Source organism: Erpetoichthys calabaricus, chromosome 14 (assembly GCF_900747795.2).
Source record: "Erpetoichthys calabaricus chromosome 14, fErpCal1.3, whole genome shotgun sequence".
NCBI lineage: Eukaryota > Metazoa > Chordata > Cladistia > Polypteriformes > Polypteridae > Erpetoichthys > Erpetoichthys calabaricus.
Window position 1 is genome coordinate 12,019,105 of NC_041407.2, and position 16,530 is coordinate 12,035,634.

Below are 16,530 nucleotides of genomic sequence, written 5' to 3' on the forward strand. Positions count from 1 at the left end.
ATAAAATAAAATTTGATTGATTAAAACAGGTTAGCTGTTCACCCTAACAGTCCACTCGTTCTTAATGCAGCATTTCTATTATGCAGAAATCACTTAAAGTGACAAGGAAATAGCAAATGAACTAAATAAATAATTAACCAAAGTATTTGTAAATGAAGAAGAAACTAATTAATAATAATAATAATACATTTTTTTTATTTGTAGGCACCTTTCTAAACACTCAAGGACACCGAACAATAGACAAAACACAGATTATAAACAAAAGTTAAATACAAAAGTTAAAATCAGACAGAGCAATTGTAATCAAAGAGAAATATCAGTCTTAAACAAATGAGTTTTAAGTTTAGATTTGAAAAGTGAAAATGATTCAATATTTCTAAGCTCAGATGGTAGTGAGTTCCAAAGCTGGGGAGCAGAGCAACTGAATGCTGTGCTCCCCATAGTGCTAAGACAGACAAAGGGGACAGTCAAGTGGATGGAGGAAGAGGATCTAAGGGTACGGGAGGGAATGGCAACATGGAGGAGGTCAGACAGATATGGAGGGGCAAGGTTGTGGATAGCCTTAAAAGTTAGTAGGAGAATTTTGAATTGAATTCAGAACTGAACTGGAAGCCAATGAAGCTGCTGCAAAACAGGAGTGATATGGTGAATAGAGGGGTTTCTAGTAATGATGCTGACAGCTAAATTCTGGACCAGTTGAAGCTTATAAAGAGATTTGTGAGAAAGACCAAAGAAAAGGGAATTGCAATAATCCAGACGAGAAGTGACAAGGCTATGAACAAGGATAGCAGTGGTGTGGGGAGTGAAGGAGGGGCGAATACGATTAATGTTACGCAAGTGGAAATATGCAGACTGGGAGATGTTATTGATGTGGGACTGAAAGGATAAAGTGCTGTCAAGGATGACACCCAGACTCTTAACCTGTGGGGAAGGGGAGACAGAGGAATTATCAATAACAAATGAAAAATGATCAGTTTTGGATAATGTTGATTTTGTACCAATGAGGAGAACCTCAGTTTTGTCACTATTTAATTTAAGAAAATTTGAAGAAAAACAGGATTTGATTTCTGCTATGCAATCAATAAGTGAGGAGGGTGGAAAGGAAGCAGTAGGTTTGCTAGTGAGATAGAGCTGGGTGTCATCAGCATAACATTGGAAGCTAATGTTATATTTATGAAAGATATTACCAAGGGGAAGGAGGTATATAATGAAAAGGAGGGGTCTCAGGACAGAGCCTTGGTGCACACCTGAAGTAACAGCGGTGGGTTGGGATGTGAAACTTTTAAGCTGAACAAACTGAGTGTGGCCTGATAGGTAGGATCTGATCCAATCTAATGGAGTGTGGGTAATGCCAATCAAAGATAATCTATTGAGAAGAGCAGTGTGACAAATAGTGTCAAAGGCTGCACTCAGGAGGAAGAGAATAGTAATTAAACCAGAATCAGCTGCCATAAGGAGGTCATTAGTAATTTTTATTAGTGCCGTTTCTGTACTGCAGAGGGGACGAAAACCAGACTGGAACTGTTCATACAGATTATTTTGAGATAAATGAGAATAAAGTTGAATAGCCACTATCTTTTCAAGAATTTTGGAAATGAAGGGTAGATTAGAAATAGGACAAAAATTACTGAAATTAGTTGGATCGGCACCAGGTTTTTTCAGTATTGGGGTTATTGCAGCAGTTTTAAAAGATGAAGGAACAGTACCAGTAGTGAGAAAAGAGTGGATTATAGCAGAAATAAGAGGGACCAGAGAGGGGAGGCAGGCTTTGACCAGAACTGTAAGGAGGGGGTCCAGTTGACAGGTGGATGGCTTAGACTTACAGACAAGATCTGAGATTTCTGAGAAAGTAGGAAGCTGAAAAGAGGAAAATGAGTGAGTTGGTGGGTGAAATTCAAATGAAGTACTGGAGGAATCCATACAGAGAGACTAATGAATCTTCTAGATTTTTTCATTAAAAACGGACATAAGGGAATTGCAAAATTCAGTTGAGTAAAGGTGAGAAGGTAAAGAATCTGGGGGTTGTGTGAAATTGTTAAGTAGTGAAAACAATGACTTGGTGTTGCCTTCATTGGAAGAAATAATGTGAGTATAACAGTTAGATTTAGTTTGGGCAATACAGTCCTTGTAATAAAGTATATATGGCTTTTGTACATCTCTTTGTGAACAGAGTCCAGTTTTTTTATATAACCGTTCAAGTTGCCGGCCTTTGGCTTTCAAAAGCCGAAGTTCAGGCGTGAACCAGGGAGCAGAAAAGGAGAAAGAAACAGATCTAGTTTTTAATGGAGCGACAGACTTAAGAATACCATTAAGTCCAGTGTTATAGTGTGAGACCAGTTCTTCAGGAGTGGATAAATTATGAATGTCCATAAGTGATTCAATACTAGAGGAACAACCGTGACTGGTTGCCACTGCTCTCCAGTAACTTTTTAACTTTTTTTTTTTTTTTGTGTAATTGAATGCCCCATGCAGAAGTAAAAACAAGCTTAGAGTTCATATATTTTACAATAGAAGACTCAGGTGTGCCTCAAGCAATCCACAAAGGGATTTTACCAGTTGTAATGAAACAAGTGAAAGATGTCATCTATAAACCCTTATTAGTTACATTTGAGCAGTTAGTTGAAAAAGAAGTACCTGAGGACTGAAAAGTCACAAATGCGACTCCAGTCTTCAAAAAGGGAGATAAAATGTATGTGGTAATTACAGTAAGTTTTACTTCTGTACCATGCAAAAAGTTGGAAATTATAATAAGAAATAATGTAGAAAAGTACAACAATATATCAGCATGGGTTTAATAAGAGGAAAATCCTGCCAAACCAATCTTTTTGATTTTTTTTAAGAACAAGCAAATGCAACAAATGATAAATGTAAAAACAATATGACATCATTTACTGATACTTCCAAAAAATCATTTGATACAGTCTCACATCATAGATTAATTTTGAATTTAGAAGCTGTAGGCATCAGAAGTAACCTGCAAAACTTGATCTCAAGTAGGTTAACTGGTAGGAGACCAAAAGTACAGATAAGAGGAAAATGCTCCACATCAGGCAAGGTCATCAGATCCTCAGGGGTCTGTCCTGGTAGTGATATTATTTCTGATTTATATTAATGACAAAGATTTTGGTATAATTAATAAACTTACGAAATTCACCAATGGCACTAAAATTCTAGGAATGACAAACACCAAGAGGACTTATAAAAGCTTCAGACGTTGGTGAACACTTGGAACATGCAGTTGAATATAGAGAAGTGCTGCACATGGGCAAAAGGAACATCAATTACAAATACAAGATGAGACACAATGCCCTACAGGAAGAGATCTCTGAAAAGGATTTAAGACTTTATGTTGACACAACATTTTCACCATCTACGCAATGTGTAGCACCTATTAAAAAGAATAAATAAGGTAATGGTAAATAAGGTAAATAAAATGTTAGGTCATATTGTAAAAACTACTCAATATGAATTAAGGGACATTTTGCTTAGACTATTGAAGTATTGCGTGCAGTTCTTGTCACCATGCTGCAAGAAAGACATATGAGAATTTGAAGTTGTGCAGAAAAGAGTAACCACATGCATTAGGACTTGTGAATATGTTGTATTGTGAGAGACTGTGAGAAAATAAACCAGGAGAGGAGGCTGTGTGGGGACCTAATCCAGGTCTTCAAAATTCTCAAAGACTTTGATAAAGTAAGATCCAGTAGAATTCTCCCACCTTAGAGGTTAATCACGTACTTGAGGACACTAGTGGAAACTAAGGGGATGAGCATTTAGGACCGAAGCCAGGAAGCACCTTTATACTCAAAGAATTGTGGGACTCTGGAACAAACTACCAAGACATGAAATTGAAGCAGAAACCTACACAACATTCAAGATGTATCCTGATGAGATGTTGGACAGCTTCATTGTTAGCTAAACAAACAAGCCTGATGGACTAAATGATATATCAGATTTCTTATGGGGGACAAAAAATTTCACAACAGTACTGAATGAAATGCATGAACCAACTTCAACTGGATTAGTATTCATCATTCAAGCTTCCGCCCAGAAACCATCATCCACCACCACTAATCCACACTGAATTGCTTTGTTATCTTACAGCTACAAGGATCGGGGTTCAAGAGAGTTGGGATACTTCAGTTTCCATACACTTTCTAATTACAGTATATTCAGATTAACTTGATTGGTGGATTTACAATGGCCTGGTGTAAGGGAGTGAGTGCATTAAATCAAATGTTGAATTCTGCATTATGTCTGATTTTGGCAGACTACGCCTCAATTCCCAAATGAAGCTTTGGTGGAGAAAGTAAGTTTGGAAAACTGAGGAATATTTTTTTCAATTTACAGAGAATACTTAACATAAACTATAAATGTGATTCTAAAAAGTCACTTTTTGGTGAATTAAACATAGTACCTTTTAATTTTTTTTTTTTTGTTGACCTGAAATAATAAGGGCCTTCTTTATTTGCAAAATGCTTAATAGTTAACATCTCAACTGAAAATACATGGCCACGTTTTCTTTAGAATAGTAGGGGCAGAGAAATTTGAGAACATTTGGCTTGAGGTGGGGAGGAAAACAGAGAAATACCAAAAGCATTTAATCATTCTTTTTATTGAAGGAAAAAACAAGAATTAGCAGTGTTCTTCCTCCAAAGAAAATAAAGTCAGCTTGAATCACAGGAGGGTGACTGGATCATTTGACTTATTGGTGATGTAATTACTCATGCCTGCTCCATGCTCTGCCATAATGCTGACTGCCTTGAGCTGGCTGTTGCTCAAAGCACAGAAAATACCTCAAGACTGATCAGGTTTTCACATTATCTGTACATTCCATCACTGATCACAAGTACAGTATAATAGATAGGTACGGCATGGGTTGTTTTAAAAGAACTCACTTACCCTTTAGTTACCATTAGTTCAGGTGAACTGGACTGAACAAAAAAAATATAAAGACAAAGAAACTGCAGCCTCCTCCTGAAATAATATACACATACAATTTTGTAACAGTAGGATACACTTTTTAGTGCTGCATATTATTTAGTCCACTATCTTATAAAAAACCTCTAGACTTCATTAGTATATATAGCTCTTCAATAGGCTTCACCTGCCCTTGAATGTTTTGAATTCTTATATATTTAGAACAATGACCTGATGATCATGTAAACGCTAATAATAAAAGACAGGAAACTAAACGAGGTGCTAATAATAAATGACAGGAAACAGAGTGAAGAAATAACACATTTTGATACTTATTTGATTAAATTCTTATGGATAGAAATGCAAGAACATTGTCTGGATGAAACAGTTGCCTAAAACAGGACACTCTCTCATACTGAACCAACTTAGAGGCACTAACTAACCTGATAAAAATGGCTTAGCAGCTTTTGCATTGAAAATGTACCACATTTGACACGTTTCACTTGAAATACATCAAATTAGGTTTTTTTGTGGAAAAAAGAAATAATTATAAATGTGCAGCTTGGATCAAATAATATGTGAACGCATATATAATTATCGCCGTGTTTGAATGTTTGAATTACAGAGCTTTTCCCCAACCTGCTTACGAGACCCACTGCACTGAATCCTCTACAACAACAACTTTAAAAAGAAAAAAAATGTAAGACCATTTTTGTTAGGTTAGAATGTGAAGCGTAGGCTGGGTGGGGTTCTGGCCTTGGAACCCCTACAGATTTTTTTTTCCAGCTTACCTGGAGTTTTTACTTTTTATTCTGTCCACCGCAGCCAGCTGACCAGATCATTGGACTCTCATTTAAAGACTTGAAAAAAACAATTCAACTTTTTACTTCTCTTAATTATATATCTCTCTTATGTACATGTGCATTATTGCATACTATTATTATTCATATCGAATTTTAACTTGGTTTTCTTTGCCTATTTCTTTGACATCTTGTAAAGCACTTTGAGCTACATTTTTTGAATGAAAATGTGCTCTAGAAATAAATGTTATTGTTATTTAGGATACATTAGGCTGACACCTTCCTTTATCCAAGGCAAATTACAATTTCAGAATGACATCAGAAACACATGCAGTATTTTTAACAACTAGAGCACAGGCAGGTTTACTCAGGGTCAAATAGTGAGGCAGAAGCGAAAACTGAAACAGCAAGCTTGTGAATGAAAACCCAGTACTTTAACCATAGCACTATACTACTGGCCCACATAGAATTCATAAGTAAAATTGATTGAAAGAGTTTAAATTGAATGCCAACACACAAACACTATGTACACCTTTAAAATAAATATGTGAAGTGTGACACCACAATGGCAAGGTATTGAGGTGGTTGAGTAAAGACCAGGAAACCTAAAAATTTAATGAAGGCATTGCCCAGGGTTGTAAATCTAGGAGTACAAAGTACCCTATCAGTGATTTTCTAAGGATATGAAAGAGTGAAAGGTGGGTCTGAGGCCCTAGAGCAGTAATTAGAGTTTAGTAAAACAAATCAATGGACACGAATAAGCAGCAGAGTGACCATGCATCACAGCAAAATACCATATAATTAAGCTTTACAAAGAAACTGACATTAAAGCAAAGATACTACCCTGAAAGGATGAATCAAAATAAAAGATCAATAACTATCCACACTTTTGTAATAATTTTGTTTGGTCTGACTCTATGAAAGAGACAACAGGCTGACTGTACCAGAAGCTTAAATCCAGAATTATATTGTACTGAAAGTATTTTGTGAATTTCAGTTCCTAGTACACATTCAAGCTATGAAAAACTAATAATCACTGATCCCTGCTCTTCATTGGTATAAATGAAGAGCAGGGCAGCCATGTTTACTTCTAGAAAACAATAAAAGAAACTGACCAACCAAGGTTGAAACTTGACTACTGAGGCCATAAACATACGTTTCCATATGAGTGCTGAGAAACCTGTTTATTCAATCCAAACAAATGATCACAAAAGTACAAATAATTATTGACTTTCCCTCTTATCTTTACGGTACTTTTTCATTGCAAGTACCACCACCGTACGCCGCACATTTTATAAAGCTCAGCTAAATAATCTGGAACTTCATAGAACCAGTAATGTCATCTGCATTATCTGAAGATGATTTCAATCAGATAAATCCATTTTATGCTACTCATAAATATACTTCATGCATTTTCCTAATGTTGTTTGCTTTATACCCTTTTCTACAAGTCTATCTAAATAACACTGTCATCACCAGTTTGTTACTCCAACTCTGAAAAAAATCACAAACAAATAATTCTGTTAGGTGATAATGTACGTAATAGTTATTGCTTATTTGACTTTCTATGCGAGCACATCATTCTAGATCCGAGGTTGCTACCTACCATATACTAAGTATTCACCTACAGCATTTTAACTCAAATGTAAGCAGCCCGCTTTTGTCTATACCAATTGAAAACATCAGGATAAAGGTGTGCCCCCCCAAAAAAAATTCTTTCACATCTGGAACAATGCGAAAAATACCATAAAATTATTAAAGGAAAAAAAAAACGCAGTGATGGATTAAACAAAACTGTTTCAGTCATCACACGTCCTGCATGTCGGGAATCGTGGTGCTCTCTCACCTAAAAAACCTGTGGCGTATTTTGCTTCTGCCAAATGGGCTTTCACACATCTCTCTTCCTGACTTTACTGTAATTATTCCTCTGATTTCATGCAGCAATAATCTCGTCTCTGGGTAAAACCCAGAATCACTTGCAGAGTGCGGGCAACAATTGTTTGCAACTAAGACATTCTGCTAGAGCTCCATCTAGTGGCATTTGATGTTTTTGCACCCATGAGCTCCAAAGAGACCATTAAGGTCCAGGTTTCTCAGGCAACCGCCGTGGACAATTTGGGCAAAATCAGTCCTGGTGGGCCGCAGTGGCAGCAGGTTTAATTAATTAGAAAGCAATCCATGCCAATAACAGATCTTATTTAATATCGTGACTTGTTAGAGTTTAAACTGTGCAATGTCAAGTCATTCTTAAATCAGACATTTTTTTTCCTTTCTAATGATATGTTCCTAATTATCCGACCCCTAAAAAATGTATGAGTTACTTTCAGTTCTTCACTTTATTTTCAGTGTCCGAGTACTTTTTTAAACTAAACAGTGCAAAATGAATACACACAGGTGTAAAATGAAAAAAGCTCAATGGAGAATTGCTGCTTCCTTTGTGATTTGTATCTTTTTGCTAATAAGAAGCAATTAAAAACTGTGAATGCAGCTGTTTGAGGCTAAAGTAAGAAATTAAGGGTTCAAAATCTTAACAAGCGAGACAACTAACATGAAAGAGAAAAATGTCACTTAAGCAATAAGTGCTTCATCAGCAATAAATGACTTCTCTTGAAGAACAAAAAAATGGAGCAACTATGGCTCTCCAGGGCTGACTTTGCTGATGACACTCTGATTTAAAGGGTCTGAGTCTTAAATAGCAAATCAATTAAATGAAGTTAATTAGCAGTCAAAAACTGGTCACTAATCAAGTAAATGGTTAGAATGAATACCTGTAGCCCTCCAGAATTGGAGTTGGGCACCCCTGCTATAGGGAATGCATTCAATGAGCAGGACTGTAAATTAATGCCAACACAACATACTAAATTTAACCTGATTGTTAATTTCTCATTTCTAACAAAATAACAGACTCCACTGCTTCTTCTATAAATACCTGCAATTACGCCAATTTCATCTGTGCATTCCTTTACCACTAAAATAACAAAAAAGATGATATCAGAAGATATTGTGTATACATTATCCTATAATCTGCGGTGGGTTGGCACCCTGCCCAGGATTGGTTCCTGCCTTGTGCCCTGTGTTGGCTGGGATTGGCTCCAGCAGACCCCTGTGACCCTGTGTTCGGATTCAACGGGTTGGAAAATGGATGGATGGATGGATTATCCTATAATTAAAAAAAATCAACAAACTTAAAAACATCAATGCTCTGACGTATCAGGGACTTTGCCTTCCTTGTACTGAGCTCCTCGTTTTCATTGTTAAATGTGCTTTCCTGGTAAAAAACCAAGTACTGCCTCCTACTGACTTTCATATCTGTTAAGATGTCACTCCTGCCACTTCAGATTTCTCTGTCAGTGCCTGTGTGGTTCTCCCTTTTTATCATGTTGGGACTAGCCCCTATCCTTTTCTGTTTAGGCAGTAACCTTGGCTCTGAAATCCTCTGACATGCAGGCTTGCTTTCACAACACATATTGTAATCATTATAATTTATAATGAAGAAATGTATATACAGTAGCAAATTTTACAACAAATTATTACACCACCTTTAACGGCAATTAGCATGACAAGTACAAAATAACTTGAATTGTTAGTCAGTCACTTTATAATTGAACTGTACAAGGTGAAGGAGTCAAGGTTCAATTAGAAATAATGTACCTCAGAGCAAACAGCACAAGAGGGCACTTTTTAAACTAAACCAGAACAAGACTCACATTATCATAAGATAAAAAAAGTTATACTACCAGATAAAATCCATCATGGCAGAACTTACCGAGGATAATAGTAGCTGTGTATGGCCTACCATGCTCTCCAGTCTTGTATTTACATAGACAAAAAAAGATTTGTTTTGGGGAGCAGCAGTAAAACTTCAAAGAACAAATATAAACATCAGGAAGGTTATGAGACTTGCTCAGGGTCACAAAATGAGTGACAGGTAGGGGATGAAACTGTAATTTTGTGGTTTAAAGTTCCATGCCTTAGAAATTAGTCAACACAACATCAGACATTTTTCTTTCTCCCTCTCAGCATTTTTAAGTCCAAGTTCAAGTTTAGATTTCATGTGTACATAGCACAATGTGGTTCTTTTTTGCTTGTCTCCCACAAACTTATAACAATAGTATAATACAAACAAAGGACAGTGAATGGAGGAGACATAGACATTCATAGACCTCATGCATTAAATATAACATCAGACTATATATACACAAACACCATAATAAGATTTGCATATTAATTATCAGACTGACTGTACAGGTTATGACCTTAACCACACAAATCACAAAAGTAAATGAATACTAAGTACCACTATACAAATTGAGGCCTCCTGTGTAAAGGGCACATTCTTCAAGCCCAGGAAGCAGACTCACACAAGGTCTGGCAATTCAAAGCCAGCAGGTAGCCAATATGAAGAAGACATGGCATGTACCTCCCATTATCTAACTTCAATTTTGCTAAATTAATTACAATACAAATTAAATTTCAGTCTTAAAAATATTTTACATTGCCATGTCCAGCTGTTGTGGCTGCCTTGTGCCTAATGACTGCTGGGATAGGCTCCAGCTGCCATGAGATCCTGCCCTGTATAAGAATTTAGGAACATGAATAGAAGCATGGAAGTATCTAACAGTAAATTAATTACATGTGAAATTCTACGACTCTCCATTTCTGACACTTACTAGAAGAAATGTGTTCAATTCATTTTATAATTAAATTACAGACAACACTGTCAATCAGATTATACTGTACACACATAAAGGACAATTTTAAACAGTGCATATCAGGCTGGGTGAGGGTAGGAGAGGGAGGGTTGCATTCTTTTTTTACTGTGTGATTGTTTATGGTTGATCTCCTGTCATTTTGTCTTTATCTGTATTTAATAAAAAGCTGATCACAAAAAAAGTGCATATCAGTAGTACTTAAACTAGTACGTAATCTTACACACATACAGAAAAGCATGAAATTTGTATTCCTATATTCTAAATATTCCTGGAAAGAGAAAAATGAACTCTGAAAATAAAGCCATTTTTGTATGTTTCTGGAGAACTCCTTAATATACAACACTGTAATGTCATTAAGAATGTCAGTCAGTCATTATCCAACCCGCTATATCCTAACACAGGGTCATGGGGGTCTGCTGGAGCCAATCCCAGCCAACACAGGGCACAAGGCAGAAACAAATCCCGGGCAGAGCACCAGCCCACCTCAGGATGGACAAACACACACACACCAAGCACACACTAGGGACAATTTAGGAACGCCAATGCACCTAACCTGCATGTCTTTGGACTGACACGGGGAGAACATGCAAACTTCACGCAGGGAGGACCCAGGAAGCGAACCCAGGTCTCCTTACTACAAGGCAGCAGCGCTACCACTGTGCCACCGTGCTGCCCTTCTTTAAGAATGTGTAATGTGAAAGTGGACAACGAAAAAGAATGTTTTTACTAAATTGAAATGTTGTAGTTCATACTTTCTTTTTTATTCTGCAGAGTGAATAATCAATACTTATTTTTTGTTTTGCAAACACACACTGGCACTGATATATCCCTTGGAGAGTATACGTTTATATGTACTGATGGAAAAAATGCAGCAATTCCTGGAATAAGAAAACTTGCATTACAGTTGTGTATGTTTATAAAAAAAGATACAAATTTGTTATAGATCCTATGACCAGAAATCAAACTTATGCAGTGAGGGACTGCAGTTTGTCAAACATATCAAATCTTTTTAGGTAAACTTCTACCCTAGTAAATTTCTACCCTATGTAGAACAAAGCCTGATCAGGTCATCTTTAAGGCCTTAGATCACAGCCAGACAAAGGCCACAGTCATTTTTCTGCACATTCCAGAATGCCTCGAACTTCATGAGAAGCAAAGTACAGGGCCACTGGTATGCTGCAGGGAGGGATGTCATACAACAGTATTGCTAGACACTCAGGGCCATCTTACCAGTATCTTTGGCCCCCAGACAAAGTAGCAAAACAGAAACATTCATAGGCATCAGAAACATTGTGGGCCCTCGGCCAGTGCCCATTGTGCCCATACGTTAAGACAGCCCTGTTTAAGACACAATTAAGATGTACTATGGTTCCCCAATTACAGACAAGGTTTCAGCAGACTGGTAGGACAGATGACCCATCCAAGATCTAGTCATTCTACAGTGACCACAGCAAAGCAGCCCTGACATATCAGCCAGATCATTTGAGAGATAATTTCAGATCTGCCACCTATACTGCTACAAAAACAGCCGGTTGATATGATGCTCATATAAGTGACAGGACAGTGAGGGACAGGATCCATGTTGTTCACCTAGGAACAAGGTGACCTGTTAGAGGCCATCTGTTCATGCCTACTAGTTGCCTAATCCTGCAGTCAGAAACTGCCAAAACTCACACAAGACAAGACTGAAGTTGTTATAAACATTTTAACATTAAGTTAAATTATTGAGGAAAGCTTATTACTTGATTTGCATAACAACAGAACATTAGTGTGGCATAACGGCGCAGTGGTAGTGCTGCTGCCTTGCAGAAAGGAGGCTGGTGTTTACATCCTGGGTCTTCCCGGCATGGAGTTCGTACATTTTCTGTGTCCACATGAATGTCTTGTTAGTGCTCTGGTTTCCTCCCACAGTGCTCAGACATGCAGATCAGGGGGTCCGGCAATCCTAAATTGACTCTACTGTATGCATGTGTGTTCATGCATGTGTGTTCATCCTGTCCAGAGATGGTTCCAGCCTTGTACGCTGTGCTTGCTTGGATAGCTTCCCCACAAACTCACTCAGGATAAGATAGGTTTGGAAGATGGATGGAGTAGAATAGTAAAAAAATGTGTGACCAAAACAAGCCATTCAGCCAACAAACGTGTAAATCCTATTCACCTAGAATATCCCAAGTAATATCAAATTCAGAAAGGTCCCTAAAGTCCTGCTCTCCACCACACTGCTTGGTAAATTTATTCCATGTGTCTAATGGCCCTTTTTGTGAAGAAAAACTTTCTAACATTTATGCAAATCTGCCCTTAACAAGTTTCCAACTATGTCCCCATTGCAGAATTTGTTTTAAAGTAACAACTGGGATCTACTGTGCTAATCTCATTAATCATTTTAAACACTTAAATCATGTCCTCTGTTAATCTCTGTTTGCTTAAACTAAAAAAGGATCAATTCTGTTGGGGTTGTGTCTCCTTGACCCTTAAAGCAAAAAAAAAAAAATTGCATTCTATCCATGTCAATTCAGATATTTTCTCAGGTACTCCATATCTGCTGACAACCCCCCTAAGGTGTGTTTGTTAGGTTATTTGGCAGCTGTTAATTGGCTCTATGTGGGTGAAGGCTCACAGTGGGCCCTGTGATGGGCTGCTGCACCATACTGGAATGGAGCCTGATGTTGTCAGCCCACTCATGACCTTCAGTTGGACTAAGTGGATTTGAGTATGCTACGTAGTGGTAAAAAGGTGTACATGGCTTGTTAGATCTTCGTTGCAGTGCCTCCGATGGCACTTGACCCTTGCTTTGGCAAATTATATGAACGCTTGTAATGCCGTTAATACTATTCACTTTAATAAAGAATTGGCGTAACACTTACGTACAAGTAATTGTAAATGGTAACGTTTCTGCAAAGTAAAAGCGGTAGAGTACAGCAGCTTCAAAGATGATGGGCACATCTCATAAAGCCCAGCGTCGCGGATAAGGACGTCGACACCGTTGTGGCAGAGTTAACCGCGTTCACGCGCGCGCGCCAGCCTCTCAGTTGGGCGGTATCCTAGAGGGGCGGGGCTACTTGATCAAACGCGGCTGATCTCAGCGAAAAGAAGAAAACAGAGCCATAGAAGGCAGCGAGGCAGGAAGCGTATCAGCGCAAAGTGTCCTAGTTGTGAATTTTTTGCTCCCCCCACCATTTCTTCTCCTCCTCCTTCTCCCAGCCTTACGGTGGGCATTTCTGCGCAGAATTTTCTTGAAAGGAACTGCCCTTTTTCTTCACGCACACCCGAACTTAACTCGAAAAAGTACGAAGTTGCGACACCGCGCTCCGCTTGTTGCCAATCGCAGGTCGACAGGTTCGTTGGGTTTCCTCTGCGCCACACGCACTTCTGTTTATTAACGGTGTGCCAGCACTACGCCCTCCTTAACCTAAAGCTCTTGGCTGAAAAGCTGCTCATTAAAACAGCGAGAAATAAACCCGTGAGACCGCGTCTGTGAGTTGAAGTGCAAAGGAGAAGACATGAGTCGCGCGGCGAGTTTCTACTCCGCGCTTTTCGTTCTGCTGGTGTGGCGCGTGGAGGAGAGAGCCGAGGCTTGCAGTTGCTCCCCGATTCACCCGCAGCAGGCTTTTTGCAATGCAGATGTAGGTAAGAAATAATGCATTTAAAAAAAATTTTTCTTTATATATGTGCGCATAGTGTGTTTAAACAGGTTAAGCCTGTGCTTTTTACCGACACTGCCTAGTTGATCCGCGTAATGTCTTTGCTAGCATACCGCATGAACCGTTATTTGAAAGGGTGTCAACTAAAGTTGTTATTATTATTATGGTCTTCACGTTATCAACTGCGGTTGGTTTTGAATGTGTACAGTCGATCAGACAGCTTCCTCAAGTGGATATTTCAGTGGCCATTATGTGCCAACTGTTTTGACGCGAAATTTTTGGAGGAATGAACTGATGCCCCTTGCGGGTATTTGACTTTATTCTGGATGACGTTATTGATGTCGTCTTGCAGGAATAAACTGGTTCACAGAAAACAACCTCTTGATGTCTACATAATCGCTTTTAGGAACACTTTTTATCACTGCACTTTTTAGGAATAATCCGGAGATTTTGCCAGTTAATGCGTTTATGTTTATGTTTATACAAAGATGGTATGGGTAAAAAATAGTGTGTCAGTTTTATTACCTTAACCAATCAAATGTTATACCTGCCAAGAATATATAATTTCTCACAACATCGTAATTCAGCTACAAGATTTTTACTGTTGTCTAAAGAATACCAAAAACATTATTTCAGCGCAGAAAATCAGTTTTTATTTTCAGCTAGTTAACATTATTTTTACCCCAAGTTAATATAACTCATGTCACAGTACGCAGACGCAATAACCTATTTATCAACAATGTCATTATCTCCCCAGTAATGCTTCCAATAGATAAATTATAAAATAACAATATAAACTGCACCTTTACATTTATCTCTCTTTAAAGAGTAAGAAAACAATTGTATCATTTGATTTTACCCAACGATTTGTTAATTAGTAAGATAAATGAGACGACAAACAATACTCCAGAGAGAGTGAAGACCGTCAATCGGGAGATACAGACCACTCTTAGGTAGTTTGTTGTCGGTCATACAAAAAAATATTTTTTTTTTCTTAGAGAAGATGAATTTGTACATGCCAGATTACTCCTGCATTTGCCCTGAAATATTTAGGACGATGTCATTTTGTTTATTTTTAATCAAATCAAGTATTTTACTCTTTTATTATAATGTGACAAAAATACGTTTTCAAGTAACATTTATTAGTTATATATTCTATGTAAAGATTTTAGGACGATGTCATTTTGTTTATTTTTAATCAAATCAAGTATTTTACTCATTATTATAATGTGACAAAAATACGTTTTCAAGTAACATTTATTAGTTATATATTCTATGTAAAGATTTTAAAATTTCAGATTATGTAAAATTGTTTGTGTAGATCCCAAATTTCCCTTTTTTCGGTCTTAGTCATTCTGGTGTGTATTTGATAGTGGATTGGTGTTTGTTACAATATTATAATATTTATTTAACAAGCCTTCCATAAGAAGCCAAATTTCCCCCAATATCTATCTATCTATCTATCTATCTATCTATCTATCTATCTATCTATCTATCTATCTATCTATCTATCTATCTATCTATCTATCTATCTATCTAAACCTTGGTATAAAGTAAAACAAAGCAGCAATAGTTGAAGTAAATAGTTTCTTATTAGTAGAGTTTGGTGTAATTTTTCCGTAACTTTAGTTCATTTTTTGTATTGCCTTATGAATTTAATATACAAATTTAGCATCTTACCTTTTTATTATAGAAATTTTCTGTTTAATGTTAGTACCTGAATTGTTGTTTAACCATTGCTGTTTAGATGTGTAGTGTCTTAACTGTTCATTAGTTTAGGGGGGGATGAGTATATTTAGTTCATTTAGAGAGGCCTTAACACACTTAATATGTTCAACGAATCAAATTGCATGAGAGTTCAAGCATAGGTTTTACTAATTAATGAGCCTTTTGTCCCAGCATATTCATTTTCAGTTTCCTTATCAAAAGGGTTTATATTCTCCTGTATGTGTATTTAGTGTTTTCCTCTATGAGTACATTTATTGTGTGATTTGTATGTAGAATGTACAGTAAGTATAGTTAATAGAAGTATTATTTTCAAAGAACATTTTGCACGGAGGGCGGCACAGTGGCGCAGTGGTAGCGCTGCTGCCTCGCAATTAGGAGACCTGGGTTCGCTTCCCAGGTCCTCCCTGCGTGGAGTTTGCATGTTCTCCCCGTGTCTGCGTGGGTTTCCTCTGGGTACTCCGGTTTCCTCCCATAGTCCAAAGACATGCAGGGTAGGTCGATTGGTGATTCTAAATTGGCCCTGGTGTGTGGGTATGTGTGTGTGTGTCCTGCGGTGGGTTGGCGCCCTGCCCGGGATTGGTTCCCTGCCTTGCGCCCTGTGTTGGCTGGGATTGGCTCCAGCAGACACCCGTGACCCTGTGTTTGGATTCAGCGGGTTGGAAAATGGATGGATGGATTTTGCACGGACCTATGTTAGGTTAAAGGTCCTGTCCAAGAGAGTATCCAGTT

At 37.7% G+C, this 16,530-nt stretch overlaps 1 protein-coding gene and 1 long non-coding RNA gene across 2 annotated transcripts in view; one reads left to right on the top strand and one right to left on the bottom strand.

The window, feature by feature from the left end:
- The window catches only part of LOC127525848 (uncharacterized), a 73,088-nt gene extending 59,676 nt beyond the window's left edge, over positions 1-13,412 (bottom strand). Inside the window, exon 1 of the long non-coding RNA XR_007933421.1 lies at positions 13,297-13,412. This is a non-coding gene — a long non-coding RNA (uncharacterized LOC127525848). The remainder of the gene's footprint in view (positions 1-13,296) is intronic.
- A 153-nt stretch (positions 13,413-13,565) lies between these two features.
- Positions 13,566-16,530, top strand: part of timp2a (TIMP metallopeptidase inhibitor 2a) — a 54,049-nt gene continuing 51,084 nt past the window's right edge. Inside the window, exon 1 of the mRNA XM_028820005.2 lies at positions 13,566-14,059. Within this exon, the coding sequence (XP_028675838.1) occupies positions 13,933-14,059 (127 nt within the window). The 5' untranslated portion in view covers positions 13,566-13,932. The remainder of the gene's footprint in view (positions 14,060-16,530) is intronic.